This window comes from Aureobasidium subglaciale (assembly GCF_000721755.1).
Source record: "Aureobasidium subglaciale EXF-2481 unplaced genomic scaffold scaffold_6, whole genome shotgun sequence".
NCBI classification, from domain to species: Eukaryota; Fungi; Ascomycota; class Dothideomycetes; order Dothideales; family Saccotheciaceae; genus Aureobasidium; species Aureobasidium subglaciale.
This window is the reverse complement of record NW_013566989.1, coordinates 587797-603891: the sequence shown is the minus strand read 5'-3', so window position 1 is coordinate 603891 and position 16095 is coordinate 587797. Positions and strand designations below refer to the sequence as shown.

The 16095-nt window shown below is 52.6% G+C and overlaps 8 protein-coding genes across 8 annotated transcripts; 5 read left to right on the top strand and 3 right to left on the bottom strand.

Annotated features, from left to right (window-relative positions):
• Positions 1–397: 397 nt before the first annotated feature.
• Positions 398–1769, top strand: AUEXF2481DRAFT_3659 (uncharacterized protein; the record flags this gene model as incomplete). Its single annotated transcript, XM_013489800.1, has 2 exons — positions 398–650; positions 730–1769. The coding sequence occupies 2 exons, from the start codon at positions 398–400 to the stop codon at positions 1767–1769; spliced, it is 1293 nt and encodes a 430-aa protein (XP_013345254.1).
• Positions 1770–1952: 183 nt separating this feature from the next.
• AUEXF2481DRAFT_28099 (uncharacterized protein) lies at positions 1953–3174 on the bottom strand (the record flags this gene model as incomplete). The annotated part of the gene is made up of 5 exons (XM_013489882.1): positions 1953–2178; positions 2230–2327; positions 2378–2841; positions 2883–3047; positions 3099–3174. 5 exons carry the CDS (start codon positions 3172–3174, stop codon positions 1953–1955), a joined length of 1029 nt encoding a protein of 342 aa, XP_013345336.1.
• Positions 3175–3728: 554 nt separating this feature from the next.
• AUEXF2481DRAFT_38380 (uncharacterized protein) lies at positions 3729–5370 on the top strand. The gene is made up of 2 exons (XM_013489960.1): positions 3729–5110; positions 5163–5370. The coding sequence occupies exons 1-2, from the start codon at positions 3785–3787 to the stop codon at positions 5313–5315; spliced, it is 1479 nt and encodes a 492-aa protein (XP_013345414.1). The 5' UTR covers positions 3729–3784; the 3' UTR covers positions 5316–5370.
• A 1185-nt stretch (positions 5371–6555) lies between these two features.
• AUEXF2481DRAFT_623387 (uncharacterized protein) lies at positions 6556–7067 on the top strand. The gene has a single exon (XM_013490142.1). The coding sequence runs from the start codon at positions 6643–6645 to the stop codon at positions 6985–6987; it is 345 nt and encodes a 114-aa protein (XP_013345596.1). The 5' UTR covers positions 6556–6642; the 3' UTR covers positions 6988–7067.
• Positions 7068–8394: 1327 nt separating this feature from the next.
• AUEXF2481DRAFT_3656 (uncharacterized protein) lies at positions 8395–9732 on the top strand (the record flags this gene model as incomplete). Its single annotated transcript, XM_013489799.1, has 2 exons — positions 8395–8409; positions 8539–9732. 2 exons carry the CDS (start codon positions 8395–8397, stop codon positions 9730–9732), a joined length of 1209 nt encoding a protein of 402 aa, XP_013345253.1.
• Positions 9733–10770: 1038 nt separating this feature from the next.
• AUEXF2481DRAFT_3655 (uncharacterized protein) lies at positions 10771–12245 on the bottom strand (the record flags this gene model as incomplete). Its single annotated transcript, XM_013489798.1, has 3 exons — positions 10771–10964; positions 11018–11839; positions 11894–12245. 3 exons carry the CDS (start codon positions 12243–12245, stop codon positions 10771–10773), a joined length of 1368 nt encoding a protein of 455 aa, XP_013345252.1.
• A 150-nt stretch (positions 12246–12395) lies between these two features.
• Positions 12396–13924, top strand: AUEXF2481DRAFT_38376 (uncharacterized protein). The gene is made up of 2 exons (XM_013489959.1): positions 12396–12714; positions 12778–13924. Exons 1-2 carry the CDS (start codon positions 12502–12504, stop codon positions 13819–13821), a joined length of 1257 nt encoding a protein of 418 aa, XP_013345413.1. The 5' UTR covers positions 12396–12501; the 3' UTR covers positions 13822–13924.
• Positions 13784–15996, bottom strand: AUEXF2481DRAFT_623396 (uncharacterized protein). Its single transcript, XM_013490141.1, has one exon. The coding sequence runs from the start codon at positions 15844–15846 to the stop codon at positions 14146–14148; it is 1701 nt and encodes a 566-aa protein (XP_013345595.1). The 5' UTR covers positions 15847–15996; the 3' UTR covers positions 13784–14145.
• Between the last annotated feature and the right edge of the window lie 99 nt (positions 15997–16095).

Genomic DNA, 16095 nt, shown 5'->3' with positions numbered 1-16095 from the left:
GTTATCAATCGCTGCTTCGCTCTATGAGCAATAATGAGGGCATCTTTTTGTATTTATTGCTTCCAAGGCAAGTCTTTTCTCTAAATCTCACCTTTCACAGACTTTCGAACCTTTCGTCCAGTCAACTACCACCCCTCACCCAATCACAAAGCTATCCACCAAGTCCATCTACAACGACAAGATCTGCAACTGCGACCGATCCATCCACTACTACGCTCTGTCTGATTCTAATATCTTGCACACACCATTCGCCATGAAGTATGCCGCGGCGACACTCTTGTGTCTGTTCTCTCGGGTCTCTTGGGCGAGAGCGCATCCACTCTCTTGTACGCGAGCATCTGCCAGTGCGAAGACAGTCGAACTTGCCTTGATGAGTAGCGTCGGTCACAAAGACGGTATGGCGTATTACGTCAACATCACCGTTGGCACTCCTCCCCAGTTGCAAACAGTCTTGGTCGACACCGGGAGTCCCATCAACATCTTGCTCGCGTCGAACGCGTCGTTCTGCGAATCTCAGCCCTGTAATCATGGTACCTTTGACTCATCCGAGTCGTCGACATTCGAGATCATCGATCATCAAAATATGATCATGAATTTCGCTGATACAAGCTCTTTGTACGGGGACTACTTCACAGATGTGATTCAGATGAGTACGTATGACCTCCGAGGCTCCGAAAAAGTCAGCTGTTGTGTTCTTGTTTTGCCAGTGTATACTAATTCGTTCTTTAGACAATGTTGTCATCTCGAATGTTCCGATAGGACGTGCACACAAAGTCAGACTGTTGTTTCCTCCATATACAGGAATGATGGGCATTGGACCCTCGTCGCTGCATGATCCTCCAGGTCTCGTCGAATCACTTAGCAAATCTGGTGCTATCTCGTCACGCCTGTACAGTGTTTACCTCAACACGCTCGATCAGTATGGCTCCCTACTGTTTGGCGGGATTGACACCGATAAGTATAAGGGGTCCCTGACAACGTTGAATTGTCTGCGCTCACCGTTCCGCCAGCGAAGGCACGATATGGTCAACGACTTCCTCCTGTACATACAGGACATCACGATGCTGCCTTATGACGGACCAAAGCAGACTATACTTCAATCTACCAAGGATTTGTCTTACTACACGTTACCAGATACGGGAACAACACGGTGGCAGTTACCGAGTAGCGCCTACGATAAAGTCATCGAGTCTGCAGGAGTCGAGCCAGCGCTCTATCAGTACAAAGACGTATTGCCTAGTGCCCTCCTAAGAACCTGCAGTGATGTAGCCCGTGGTCTTGCCAACACCACCCACTTCGAGCTCACCCTTGCTGGTAATGGTACCAACACCGCCACCCTCAATCTCGAACTAGCCGACCTCTTCGTTCCTGTTACGTCTGAGGATGGAAACGCTATCTCGAATTCAGTGGGTCAAACGATGTGCAGGCTAGTCGTCGATAAGCACAACGACCGTTACTTGATGACCGGTAATAGTGCCATGAGAGCAGGGTACTGGGTATTCGATCTTGATAATGGCCAGGTATCAGTGGCACAGGCCAACCTCCGAGCAAATACATCAAATGCGGTTGCGGTCGATGCTGGTACCGAAGGCTTGAGCAAGGTGGCATTGAACCACAAGGCTGTAATTCAGCATGATTTGGTCGAGAACGGATCACCATTCTCGATGACTTACAACTTGTCAACAGTCACCAACACCGTCGGATACATGACTGGCGCCGAGTCATACCCTATTGCAACCAGTGTCAACGGGGTGTATCGTGGGCTCTAAGGATGACGTAAGCGTATCTTGTCCCGATAATGCGAATGGCTCTGCATCCAAATGAGTTCTTCATCCTTGACTTCTTGTCGCTAATTCTGTCGGGGTTGGTACAGGCGAAAATGAACGAGAGTGTTCTAGACCTTGCAATCTACATGCAACGACCTGCTTGAAATTGATGCTTTGTATGTAACTTCACAATTTGACGCTACTCTTACATACAATCTCCTTGAGCCAGGAACCTATGCACTTGTTCACCTCTGCAGGCGCTTCTGTTAAAGCCCAATGACCTGTTTCGACCTCCTCTTTCCTCAGCTGCGGAATAAAATTCTCCATACCAGTAGACATTGCAGGCTTCAGTACTTCATCAAGCTTACCGGTTATGAACAAGACCGGTTGTTTGACCATTTTCGTTCCTAGCCTGAGAGAGTGAGTAAAGTCTCTAATAGATGAAGCTGCATGCGCGACCTACTTCAGATCATCTTCAAAATTGATGAGTCGTGTTCGATACCAGTTCAGGGGCCCATGTAGGCCGTGACGCATGTACTCGCTGGTGTAATGATTGAGTTCCTGCAATATAAGGTTAGGCTGAGGATATTCCGGGACAGCTGTCAACATACCTGTCCGCTGAGCGACGGTGCGGTCCCAATCGTCTTCATCGCTTCGAAGTCTAGACCAATGTCCGGTCGAAAACAAGATCGTCCGCGCTCAGACCTTCCACCATAGACAGCTTGCAGAAAGCGTCTAATTTGATCATAGGCTTTCAGGTCATTTTCCAGCCCTGGCTCGGAAAGCTGAATCTGGTATCCGAATTGAGGAAGGGGCCCATCAACCATCTGTTTCAGCGAGATGAATTGTCTTGAAGGAGCCGTATATGGCGTACATATGGAGAACAGGTGAGTGACAAGCTTTGGGTACCATTGGGCAGTTCGGTACACCACGGCGCCGCCCCAGTCGTGACCACCCAAGATGATTTCTGGGGCACCTAGCTGCTTGGCCAGTTCCGCAATGTCGTCAGCAGCTCTTTTGATCGAATACAGGTGCAAGTCAGCAGGCGGTGATTGTGGAGCATCCTGAGGTCCAGCTGATCAGTTGCCAGTCACGACGAAGGGTCTGAGATCTCACATACAGTACGCCCATAGCCCATCATGTCAGGAACAACGACTCGCATGTTTTGCTGAATGAGAAAAGGGATCTGATAGCGCCAACCATATGAGAGATCTGGCCATCCATGAATAAGAAAGATCGTAGCGCTGAATGCCTGGTGTTCCGGAATCCCAAGTATGTAGTCTTGTATAAGTTAACAAATATGGAAGCAGTCATCACCAGAATATTACACACGATATCTTTGGCCGTTCAGGACAGCCTCACAGTGAGATATGCGGCTATCATCGAGGGCTATCTTGTCGACAGACATGGTCATTCGCGGGCAGAAGATGTATCAGGTCATTGAAGGCAGCGCGCAGCTCCCATCGACAGGACTGACTGCTGGGTGTTCATGGGCAGACCTCGGCCTGTGATGGTGTGCGGGGAGCCTCGGATTCACCGACGTCTTGTTATGTATTCCAACACAGATGAATGGTCGAATTCGGCATGCTCCAAGTCATATGTCGAATGATTCGTCACTGACCCTGTTCTTGATGCATTCTGGAGAGGTTGCTCTGGAAGATCCGATGCGGTTGAAAGCTGCAAGGGCACCACGGTTCACGTGCTGACCGCAGAGCTGCAACTGATGAGTGCAAACAGCAGCGCAATCTATAACTAGCTTGAGATAGAGAGAGCAGTGGGGGCAAATACTAAAGCCATATCCACAGTAGGGCTCTGTCCGAATTGCAGAGTAGAGGACAGTTGCGAAGGAAGATGAGGGATTCAATACAGCATAGCCTAATCGGGCTAGCGGCGAAAGTGTAGATGGCGGGGAAAATGTGTAGAGGCCGTGAGGGCTGTCGAAGTGTCGAGGGATCCTGCTTCTGCGAACGCGACCAAGTGCCAATTTTCGGACTCTTCTGGTCAGTCGGGTCTTCAGAATGAACGCGCTGATAGCTTCGACGAGCGGAGCGGCGGCATCAGCCCCAACACAGCCCAAGGCTCGACGACCGCACCGGCCTCGCAAAGACTACACCAATTTGGACACGGTATTTGACTCGCTCGACGACCTCAAAACCGCCCTACGCCACTACATGGACAATGCCACCGTCCCCGACGCCCTCCCGCAGTACATCTCGTGTGCTATGACCTTGTCGACCCATGCCGCCCTACCTCTCAAATCTCTCGCCGAACTACCTAGCCCTCGCCGCCAGCCCAGCTACGTGCCTTTCGATGGGTTTGGCGACGAGCTAGGCCTCGCCGGGCAAGATCTCGGCCCTGTTGCCCACGACCAGCATGACCAAGAGCAGCAGTTGGCGTACAAGACTGTGTTTGAGCTAGTCAACATCGATAATCTCAAGCAGCGGCAGACGTGGCAGCGCGCTGCAGCAAAAGGTATCGTCCAGCAGATCCAGGACCTCGATGGCTTCAAGTACTGCTTCAACAACAACTGGTCTAGCAAGGACGACAACGGCTACCGCTACTCGTACACTTGTCTCGACTCGCTGGAGAACAAGGACAGGCATGCCAACGGCTTCCGCGCTACCAACGCCGCGACTCGTCGCCCTGGCGCAAACACCCGTGGTGTCCGAAAGCCCACCTACGACTGCAAGGGCCAAATTGCTGTCAAGTTTTCTGCTCTCCGCCAGTCCGTCGAAGTTGTCTACAAGCACCACGCCATCCACAAAACAGTCGCCGAAAGACGTCCACCTCCGCGCAAAGACGCGAAACGAAGGTCCATAACACAGCAATCCTCAGCGACCACACCTGACACAAGCCTGCTTGCCCTCGCAGATCAGGATGCTCACGAAAGCTCGTTCGTCCTTGATGACATTGACCACTCTGTCTTCCAGTCTTATGCCAACGCTGTAGAGCTTCCCGTCGCGCCAAAACCAATTCGAAGGATCAAGGACCTTAGTGTACGGCCGCAGCCTAAGCGTCAGAAGATACAGTCTGCTCCACCGGCAGAGCAGCCTGAGCGCCCTCTGTCCCTGGTCGAGATCCTCCAGCAATCTATGACTCCATCTGACACTGGCCCTGCGGCTCGCGAACATCATGCCCGTTCGTCACCATCACCTCCTCCAGCAGCCTCCCTTTGGCATACACCGTCCGCAGCAGCTGTCTCTAGCTCGTTCAACGCTATGTCCAGCCACTATCCCTCTCGCCCGAGCTTCACCTCCGGTCACCAACAATTGCAACCACCGGATGTTGGACGTTTCTCCAAGCTTGCGGTTCCGTGTTTCAAGTGCAAGGCCGCACACAGCCAGGTACGTCTGTCATTCAGATCCATTCGGGTTTGTAGCTTATCACCTAGAGAAGTGTGATGGTGTGCAGCCAGTCTGTAATTCCTGCCAGCTGCGGGGAACTGTTTGTAATTATCCTTCTGTTCTGAGGTTTGACAAGGCACCTGTTCCAGACTCACGCTGGATCCAAGGTACGTCGCCGCCTGCTCTAGAAGTAGTCGGCCGCTGACAGAAACCAAGTTCAACCTACACAGAATGGACGTGGTGTGTTTCGCGTGAGCCAAGCCTCTTCAGCGGCTAACGTTGCGGCTGTCCCCAGCCACGACATGTCTCTTAATGGTGGACAGTTAAGCTCATGGTTCGTTCAACCCTGACGTCCTGGTCATGAGGTACTAACTGATGACGCGGCTCATCCATCTTGTTCTTTCGAATTCCTCGTTTAGCATGCCGAGATACCCCTTTGGAATTCTGCTTTCTGCCTTGTGTCTTTGACTTCGCGATCATGTTTGAATTCACAACATGCCGTGACAGTTCCCACTGCAGTGTAGTATGCCAGCTCTTTATATTCCATCGGATTCATAAGCACAGGCATATCCAAACCCTGATAGATGGGCACATTCAGCACCGAACGAACCCTGCCGGTGCGACTATGGCCGTCAGCTCTTCTGGTATAGGGCTTGGCTCGAAACAGTTGCCCGTCAACAGGGTCTTGCGCTACATGTGGGCTGCAAAATGTTCGAGTGCCCCGCTGGGGCTCAAGCACGGATCAAATATCAGTGTTACCATTGTAGACGGTCAACGCTCATGAATCGCTATCAAGATGAGGCATTCGGACGACCATGATGATATCGGCATCATTCGACCACAGCAAAACATATTCTATCCGGAGAACCCTCGTCCGCAAGACAGCTCATTCGTCCCCGATCATGCATGAGAGCGGCCTTTGTTTCATGATTACATATGAACATGGTTAGCTCATAGATTATCCTGTCTACCTCACCGAAGACAACGAAGGAGTGTGCCTCGGTGTTCTCTTGAAGAATTATCGGCTGGAATCATGAAACCAAATCTGCTTGTTATTTTGTTTATGAACGGCAGTCATTACCCAAAGACGATCTCCTCTCTGCGTCCCCGGGTGGCTGTGTGTCGCTTGACGCAGGGCGTGCTTCTTGATGACAACGAGACGTTGTTGCCTTGACCTTCCTGTCCCGTTCCGTCACGACGGGAGAGCATGGTCATCAAGAACTATGCGAGCATTCGCCAAGTCGTTCGCTATTATTTGGCGATTGTCGTGGCTTCTAGTCTCCGTGAGACGGAAAGCTGTAGACATGCACGGTCGTGTCCTCAGTGGCATCATTCGCTGGCAGCATCATACGATCTGAACCGCTCCTGAATTATCTGAGGAATTTACGAGTTGGAAAAGCATGGGTCACTGAAGCTCTGTGCGTCATGCGGAACCATCGCAGGACTCGGCGGCATTCCATGCAGGGCAACTCCAGCTTTTTCCCTGGAAGCAGTTGGTTGCTTGGCTCGAGTTGTGTTGTCGGCTTCTCAAGATGCTATGTAATCCCGAGAGCGTCCCAACCCAATGTTCCTCGCCGATATCAAAACCTGCTTACCTCGGTGACTTGTTGACCGTCCTGCTTTCCGTCGCCGTGTTTTCGATAGTAGCGAACAAGTATTGCCGTCAACTAAGAGGAGTTCGAACGGATCAGATTGAAGCAACCTCTACTGAGCACTGCCAGAGAAGAACGACCTATCTACAGCTACCTATCCACAAACGCATGCTGTTGTCAAAGGATCGTTGCGTAAACTGTACAGCGGCGACTGTGCGGCTTATAAGAATAGATCGCGAGTCGCGGCAATGGCCCTCGAAAGTCCAAAGGTCATCCCGTCTTTAAAGGAGACGCGTAAGCGACTCATTCTCATGAGAGACAGGAGAAGGCACGACTTCGCATTCAGTTGCGATTCTCCCATGGGAAGAGAGCAGCCGGTACCCTTTCACCAGGGGAAGTCACCAATGACTCTTCAGATCCCAAAGCAATGCGTTGAGCTTGTCGGATGAAAACGTCATCTGTACTTTTCAAATTTGGCAGAAAGAGTGCACCCAAAGAACACGTGTCGCTGCTCTCGTCGGTGCGCCGCTGGGCTGCTACAGAAATATGGGGATCACGAAGGCGGAATCATCGCTTGAAGTTCAGACTTGAGATGCGATGCTTTTGTGTTTCTTGTAGACTTTCAATAGTCTGCATACCCACTTCTCACGAGAACATGTAATGCGAGGAACGTCATTGGAAGTACAGGAGACGATCTTTGCCTTGTGATTGGCTTTCCGTTCTCTCAGTGAACACTCTCTTGCTACGAGAAAGTACGTGCTTCAGTTCAACTACAGATCCGTAAGGAGTAACCTAGGAAGAAGTCCTGTCTGGGATGTCGAAGTCATGAAAATGGATTGCTAGCCGTCTTGTAAAAGCGTTAGTTTAGTGCACCTGCAAGGAAGGCACCGCCAGACAATCTCTGACAGTCATTCGTGAAGGCTGCGCGTATACGGAGATCGTACGGTCAGGCATCTTTCACCATACCTGAGGAGAGTAGTGTTCCTCGGTGGTTGTATTGGGAGACACCGCTTCCAAAAGATGACAATGTCTACTGGAAGCCAGCACCTGGTGATCTTCACGCGACCAGTTCCGTCACGCGTGCGAAAGTGCATCACTCTCGACCAGAGGGCAGTGGTCACTGAGAGTGCTTGTCGGATCGTCTCGCCGCGTCGAGTTTCACGCGCGTGTAGACGTATCAAGGGGACAATGCTTCCGAGAAGCACAATGTTCACCGAGATCGTCGCCTCATCTGCTACATCCACACGTTCTATCAACCTGAGGAATCATTGCGTCCGTCTCCAGCAGAGGAAGATGCAAGTGACCACGTGGGGAGGACTCACCAAGTGCTGATTGCAAAGCCCGCGTCATGCGAAGCCATCGCCAGGCGTCGAGGAAAGAACACTCAAGCACCAGCTCAGCCAAACGTAATCCCGTCCCAACGCAGACGACGCGACGGGCGCCGAAGGGAAAGAATACTCAGACAGCCGCGTCACGGCCGCTTCTTCCTCTGGTGAGAGTACACAAGCTGTCTTCTTCTCAACCCAGAGCTCCCAGCTTCTTTCCTCAACATCAACGCAACCACTTACTTGCTACTTGCTCCCATCAGAACAGCATACCCATCATACCCATCATCCTCTTCATCTCACCATTCACACAAGCTTCAAGCTCTGTTCTGATCAACATCGACGACTCTACATCGCCGTCTTCACAATGAAGGTCTCAACTGTACGTTTCCCATCATCCATCTTCTCCTCTCATCATCATCATCAGCCGCCTTCTCCCATCATCGTCCGCCTTCTCTCATCCTCTCCGATCCATCACCGTCTTGTCCGACATCTGCTGACATTCACAAAGGTTCTCTCCATTGCCGCTGCTGTGGCTGGAGTCGCCGGTTCTGCCAAGCAGCAGGTCAGGTCAGACACAGTCTTGATCAGCACCGCCGAAGGCAAAAGCTGCTCGCTGGCCATGTTCGGCGAGGAAGAGTACCTGCCCGAGCGTGCTTGTTTACCCATGGACCCTTTCGGACTCCTTCGTTCGAGAACCGTGTCTGCCGACGACCACGTCGACCGCAGCATCGGCACCAACCGTTGCGTGTTGGCCGTCTTCACCGACCAGTTCTGCACCTCTGATGGTCTCATCATCGAGGAGCTCGAGCCCACGGATTCAAAGAACGACATCACTGGTGATTTCGCCTTCTGTCAGCTTCAATCTCAGCCAGATGACGACCTCTTCCAGTCTGTCATGTGGAGCTGTGGCGACGACATCAACCCAGGGTGGCAGCTTTCCGAGAACGCCACCTCGCCCTGGCCTACCAACCCTGACGATGTGGATGATGATGATGATGATGATGACGCCGACCACATCATCTCTGCTCGTTCCATCTCTTCCGGCTCGTCCAACTCTTCCATCTCTGTCGAGGCCACTCGTCTCCACGACCACGTTACTCTCTCTCCCGCCGACAACACCGAGTGCAACAGTGCCCAAAGCCGCGACACCGACACCAAGAAGCATGGTCACTGCCATTCGTTCAAGAAGCCTTTCCTCTCCGCCAGAGCCACCATCTCACGCGGCCGCATCACCCACTTCAACAAGGGTCACGACTGTGTTGCCTTGGTCTTCAGCGACTACAAATGCAAGGACAATGGCATTGAGCTCATCGACCTCAACGACGAAGCCGCTCTTGGCGTCTGCCACAACGCGTACCTCTACGGCAACCTTCCTGCACACTCTTGGATGTGGCTCTGCAAGCGTGAGGTCATCAACAGCCACCTCGGCTCCAGCTCTGATTCTGATGCTTCTTCCGACTCTGATGACGTCTCTACCTCCTTCAACAACATGGACTGCTCTACCACTACTCAGTACGGCTCTTCTACTCGCGTCTTGACTGACTTCATCACCAACACCCATGTCTCGACTGCTGTCGTCACAAAAACCACCACCACTATCAAGACCAGCACTGATGTTGTTGCTCATCACCACACCAGGGTGGTCCCTTTCAGCAGCGCCATCAAGGTTTGCAACGTTGAGGTGTTCCACTCTGAGCTTTGAATAGTTGACATCGTCATCGTCCATTCATCAGTCGACTTGAGTCGTCATGGTCATCAACCCACACTCGGTCTTCCTTCGGTCGGCCATCATACCTCTTCTGTTGACACTGTACCTTCCTGCCTGTTGGCCTTTTCCTTGTTCATCACCTCATCAACTTTGCTCGGCTTTTTTTATCATCGGAGGGAGTTTGTTTTCTGTTGCATCATCAGGCTTTGCTTTTGCTTTTGCTTTTGCTTTTACTTTTACTTTTACTACTCACGCTCGTTCAACACTTGTTCTCATTGAAGGACCTTTCTGTTATCGTTATCATGAGCAGGTTTTACTGTTGCATCAGCTAGATAGTCAATCCAAGACTGGTTTCTCTTACTTCAATGTGCCTCTTGCCTTCTCGTCCTTGTCTTCTCGTCCTTGTCTTCTCGTCCTTGTCTTCTCGTCCTTGTCTTCTCGTCCTTGTCTTCTCATCCTTGTCTTCTCGTCTGTGGTACAGCTGTATGTCTTACAAACAGGGCTGGGCTTGCGTCGTGGCCCGTCTATCGCCAGCTCCGAGTCTTCTTGGGCCGTTCGTAGCAGGCCAAGGGGTGGTAGATAGGCTTCATCATCACTGAGACTGCTGCAGCTGAGACAATCAGCCGAATACTGTTCTACCTCCGCGAAAGTCGTGAACTTCGGTCAGCCCATCGAGTGTGCAGCTGAGTTCCTCACAGAGCCATTCATTCTCCTGCTGCGAAGAGCAGATATCTTCGGGCGAGTGTTGCAGAACAAATCATTGGTGGCCTACTCACGCGCGTAACCTATGTGAATGTAGAAGACTCGGAACTTGGATCAAGATTCAATACGAGGGTCCCCATGCTGAATGGTGTCTTCCCCAGAGAATCATGTATATTCATGTCTTCCTTTCTTTTCTGTCTATCAAGTAAGCCGTGGTATAGTATGTACATCGGAAATGGAAAAGGGCAGCTTGGTCATCTCTTCGTCAAACATCGTAGCGAGCATCCCGTACCAAAAACACAAAACACTGGACATGAGTCCACATCGAGATCAACCATTGTACCAGCCACGAGCACCGATGGCCCCTCCGCCTCCACCAGTTCCGCGATGGGGGATAAGGGGCTCGCTGATCTTGAAGGCCTGTATCAAGCGCTGCCAGGTGCTGTAGTCGATGCTGAAGACAGCTTGATGTCGCATTGAACTTTTCTCGCGCTGTTGTGCTACGGTTTGAGGCGTGGCAGGTACTGAGCAATGTCAGATATACAAGCATGCAGAAGCACTGGGTGACATGACTTACATAAAGTGGGCAGACCATCGTCATCCATCTGCAGGCCGACGTTGCCTTCTTTGATCAAGAAGCTGATGTAGAACAAGTTCTCCACGGTCTGGCCAAAGCTGTGAGGGTTGATTGCAAAATCAAACAGACTCGGACCACCAGTTGGAGATATGCGATTTCGCTTCATCTCTGCTAACGCTTGATCATCGTCAAGATCGCCAAGCGATTCGATAGCGTTGGTGGCGGTTACGCAATGATTGTCCAGAATTACCTTGATGTTTTGGCACAGAGTGGTCAAGGCATTGTTTTCGTTTGTCTGGAGATCACGCTCAGTCAGAGCTTCGGGGCGAACTTCCTTGACTGTAGAGTCTTTGCGTTGGCGGACACGTCGCTGTGTCTGGGCGCGAAGCTTTTTCTGAACCGAGAGAGGACCAAGTAGAAAAGATGGAGCTGGCGGTCGCAGATTGTAGGGAAAACAAGCTTGCGAGCCCAGATGGGCCCAATCGAGGACATGGTCGGCATCTTGGTCTTCATCGTCGTCGTCATGATCTCGACGCGATTGACGTTGTCTGCGGCGTTCGGTCGAGGCGGTGGAGGGATTGGCATGAGCATTCTTCATGAAGTGGATGCACTTTGACACGAATTCGTCAATGTCAAGACCGGTCGAGTTGTCGCCAAGGGTGAGCTGGGCAGAAGCCTTCAGGGCCATGTCGGAGATGTTGACGAGCAAGCGAGAATCGACGGTGGCATCAGCGGTCTGCTTGACACGGCCAAAGACTTTGTTTGCGCGGTCAATGACGGACTCGAGGCGCGTGCCGTCCCTGAGATAGACATCCTTGTTCTCTGTCAAGCGTTAGCTCTGGGCTCTGGGCTGACGGGAGATGCAGGGACAAGCACCGTTGAATTCACGCTCTAGAGCGCGAGACTTCTTCTTTATCTCCTGACGCTCATGCTGGTCCTGGGCGGGGTCGTAGAAGCGAGATTCGTCATGTTCTTGATCCTGTGCGGCGGAGGCATTCGTAGGAGGCTGAGTTCTCCTTCTCTTTGCAGAGTGAGAAGTTGTGGAGTCGGACTGCATGCGACCCTTTCCTTTGTCGCGAGGAGCTGAGGTGGAGTGGTTCTCTTTATCCGACGAGGGAGTTGGCGAGGACGGAGGGGCGGGTTGCGCAGTTGCAGTCGCAGTCGCGGCAGATGAGTTGGACGAGGGATTGGCAGCTGTCTCGGATGGGCGTTGGTTGATACGAGCCATGGCTCAGCGAGTGTCGCGACATGAAACAAACAGACTGTCGAGCGTATCCCGACGACGGCGCGCGTCTGGGCTCTGGAGAAGCTGCGGCCGACGACAATTAGACTACACGCGAAGCTCACGCGTCGGCCAATCACGACGAGGCGGGTAAGCACTGGACCGATCGATCGTCATAGCCAAGTGCTGGTGCTTGAATCGACACATTATTGTTGTCCGTCTCTCGCTCCCCTTCTCGACCACGACATCTACCTATCCAGACATGGCTCTCCGCGCCCCTCTCGGCCTCTCACGGCGGGCATTGCCTGCTCAGATCACAAAGTATGCTGCCTCTCAGCAACAGTCCATGGCGACCGTCGTCCCACCCGTCACCCAGGACAATACTGGCTCAAAGGGTCCTACCGCCATGGTCTTCATGAACATGGGCGGTCCTTCGACCACCGCTGAGGTCGGCGACTTCCTCAGCAGGCTTTTCGTGCGTTTGTCCCATAATCCTCCCCGCTCTCTCTCTCGCCCCTTCTTGCTGACACAAACATAGGCAGACGGTGACTTGATTCCTCTCGGCAGACTGCAGAACTACCTCGGCCCTCTGATCTCCAAGCGTCGCACCCCCAAAATCCAGAAGCAATACGCCGCAATTGGTGGTGGCTCTCCCATTCGCAAATGGTCTGAATACCAGAGCTCCGAGATGTGCAAGATCCTCGACAAGATTTCGCCCGAGACCGCCCCTCACAAACCTTATGTCGCTTTCCGCTACGCCGCCCCTTTGACCGAGGAAATGTATCAGACACTGTTCGACGACGGCTTCGGCAACGGAAGAGGAGGCAGAGCTGTCGCATTCACCCAATATCCCCAGTATTCGTGCAGCACCACCGGAAGCTCTCTGAACGAGCTCTGGAAATGGCGCCAAAGACTCGAGACTAAGCGTGCTGGTAATGAGGTTGATGAGGCTGGCGCAATCACCTGGAGTGTCATTGATCGCTGGCCTACACACGCCGGTCTTGTCGAAGCTTTTGCTCAGAACATCGAAGCAAAGTTGCTCGAGTACCCCGAGGAAACAAGAAAGGACGTCGTCCTGCTCTTCTCGGCTCATTCATTGCCCATGAGCGTTGTCAATAGAGGTGATCCCTACCCAGCTGAGGTGGCTGCCACTGTCTACGCCGTCCAACAACGCCTGGGCTTCAAGAACGCTCATCGTCTGGTTTGGCAGTCTCAGGTCGGTCCTTCCGCCTGGTTGGGAGCTCAGACGAGCGACACTGTGACCAACTTTGTGAAGAGAGGTCAGAAGGATCTCATCCTCATTCCCATCGCCTTCACTTCGGATCACATCGAGACACTCTTCGAAGTCGACCAGGAGATCATTCACGAGGCCAATGAGTTGGGTGCTGAAGGTCGTGTCAAGAGAGCAGATTCCTTGAACGGCAGTCCTGTCTTCATTCAAGGCTTGGCTGAGCTCGCAAGGGATCATCTGGCAAGCGGCAGTGTTGGCAGCAAACAATTGGGTTTGAGATGTCCTGGATGCACCAGTCAGAAGTGTCTGGAGACCAAGAAGTTCTTCATGAAGCAAGAGGCATTGCTATGAGTAGGCTCGACGCAATCGGAAACATGTAACACTAGGAAAAGCACTTTAATATATACCCAGTCTAGGAATATTCTCGGTTCTTTTGACGTAAATTGTTGTTCACACTAGTTTGCTTCACTTGGATGAATCACAGAGTTGCACAGTGCGTGTGACAATCTCAACCACACGTTCGAAATATTTGTAGCTTCGGGGACGTGTTGGTGCATTCGTCGCTCTAGGCTTCTAATAGTTACGCTCTTAGCCAATTGTTTCGACCACGAGAAACGCCTACCTGTTTTGGTGGCGCGGGCCGAGCTATATGCCGTCTAGCAATTTGGCTCGGATCTATCGGCCACGGTAGCTGTCGCCATTTCTTCGACCACGTCCACGATTGCCGGCACGTGCAAAAGCGCGTCCACCACCAAACTCTGGACCTCCATCAACAAGGACGTCACCATCCTCGAAAGTGTAGCGCTTGAGCTGATCGAGTCCACGGCCTAGAGAGTCACCATTTCTCTTGAAGTCGGCTCGTGGATCCCAATCTCTGCTGGTCTCACGATCCAGCTCGTCAAGTCTGTCCTCTGCAAGATCCTCACTTACTGGTTGCCAGTATAGCTTTGGCTTGGTCGCCGTGAAGTTGAACAGCTTATCCAGTTCCAGAAAGGGGGCACTTGCTTCTTCAATCACCATTGAGCTGCGTCGTGGAGCGGATGTAGGAATGGGCTGGGAAGGGCGCCTCTGCTCGGTCTGAGCGAACGAGGGTCGTCTTCCACTTGACATGCTACCTCGCGGTCCAGTGGGCGGTGCGTTGGCTGCGCCGGCATGTGTCGAAGCACGATGAGTGGCGGGACCTGCCTCAACAAGCTGTACATCAACGCCATCGTCCAAAGTGTTATAAGCAAGCTCCCAACGCTTCGCCTGGCTGGGTCTTGAGCCTCCGCTCGCTCGCTCAGTGTCAAGGTATTCTTGGAAGCGCTCATCTGGGAAGAAATCGGCCCACAGTTGCTTGCGCATGGGCTCTGGTGGCCAGATCCGAGCATGTGTGCTAGCTCGCGCCCTCGAAGCAGCAGAGATAGATGTGAATAGAACAAAGGCATGTGTGCGAAGAGCATCAACATAGCATTCCTCAACCAAGGACGAGGACGAACCGGACCGGTCTGGCGGCTGGGCGATATCTTCAAGGTGGTTCCTTAAGCTGCTGGGATTGATGGGACGGACGAGATCGCGAATGTAGAGGGCACGGGTGGCAGGGTGTATTGCGGGTGATACGGTAAGATCGGCGGCCTCGGGTGTAGGTTGAGCAGGGTCAGACTCGACAGGATTGACGAGGTTCTTGAAACGGCGTTCATTGGGACTTCGCATGGATTTTGTCTTGTCGAGATCATCATTGAATGGCTGTGCCAGATCATGGCTGGTAGGAATGGGCTGTAGGGTAGTGGCTGGTTGTTCGAGAGGAGCATCCGGCATGGAGACATCGTTCGCCATGGGTTCTTGGTCGGAGGCGAAGTGCGCGGATGGACCATCAGTCTCTTGCTTCAGCTTCTTGTGTACGACCCCCTCAGAGAGAAGCGGAGTGGGGCTACGTCTCTTTCTCTTGTTGCCATCCGACGAGGCGGGCTCTGGAGTAGCAGTGGTTCGTGACGGCTTCATGGTTGCTTCTTCTTGCTCAAGCGACGAAGGAGCTTCTGAGATCGGCAGCGGTATTGGTTCTTGAGGTTCGGTCTCGGTGCCAGGATTTGAGTCAGGCAGCTCGGTTGGCGCAACGGATTCGGGCACTTCTGGCTTATCCTCGCTGGTAGGTGCTGCCGGGGTGGGAGAGGCGACGGCGTTGTCCTTTGACGATGCCAGATCATGATGTTGGTTCTCGAGGTCGAGAGGCTGTTCCGGCGGATTGGGCGAGACAGCAGGTTGCTCGAGTGCCTTCTCGGAATCGTCTTGTTCCAGGCGATCGATGTAGTCCTTCTTCAGCTTGAGGCCAGTGGTGGGAATGTCGCGCTCCTTCAATTCATCCTTGAGCTTGGCGACAGTGAGCTGACTGTAGTCCATGTTGGCGGATGCGGTTCAATTGTCACTGACGTGTGCTGTCGAGTGCGGCTAGAGGCTGAATAAATCCTGATGGTATGCGTGATGGACCACGGCAGTGCGCAAAAGGGCCGTGCTTGGCATATGACGTGGGTCAACGGTCGAGACCCCGTGGACCGTCACCCAAGGGGAAGTGATAGCAACCACTTCTTCTCTGCTTGTACTACAATACTTGCGCCCGTCACTACCACTCGGCTTCACCGCGCCACGACT

Bases quoted from the DNA above. Each gene is read 5' to 3' on its own strand.
- AUEXF2481DRAFT_38376 (XM_013489959.1), top strand. From the start codon at position 12,502: ATGGCTCTCCGCGCCCCTCTCGGCCTCTCACGGCGGGCATTGCCTGCT. The intron at 12,715-12,777 runs GTGCGTTTGTCC...ACACAAACATAG, and splicing joins ACTTCCTCAGCAGGCTTTTC to GCAGACGGTGACTTGATTCC.
- AUEXF2481DRAFT_623396 (XM_013490141.1), bottom strand. From the start codon at position 15,846: ATGGACTACAGTCAGCTCACTGTCGCCAAGCTCAAGGATGAATTGAAG.
- AUEXF2481DRAFT_38380 (XM_013489960.1), top strand. From the start codon at position 3,785: ATGAACGCGCTGATAGCTTCGACGAGCGGAGCGGCGGCATCAGCCCCA. The intron at 5,111-5,162 runs GTACGTCTGTCA...CACCTAGAGAAG, and splicing joins GCAAGGCCGCACACAGCCAG to TGTGATGGTGTGCAGCCAGT.
- AUEXF2481DRAFT_623387 (XM_013490142.1), top strand. From the start codon at position 6,643: ATGCTATGTAATCCCGAGAGCGTCCCAACCCAATGTTCCTCGCCGATA.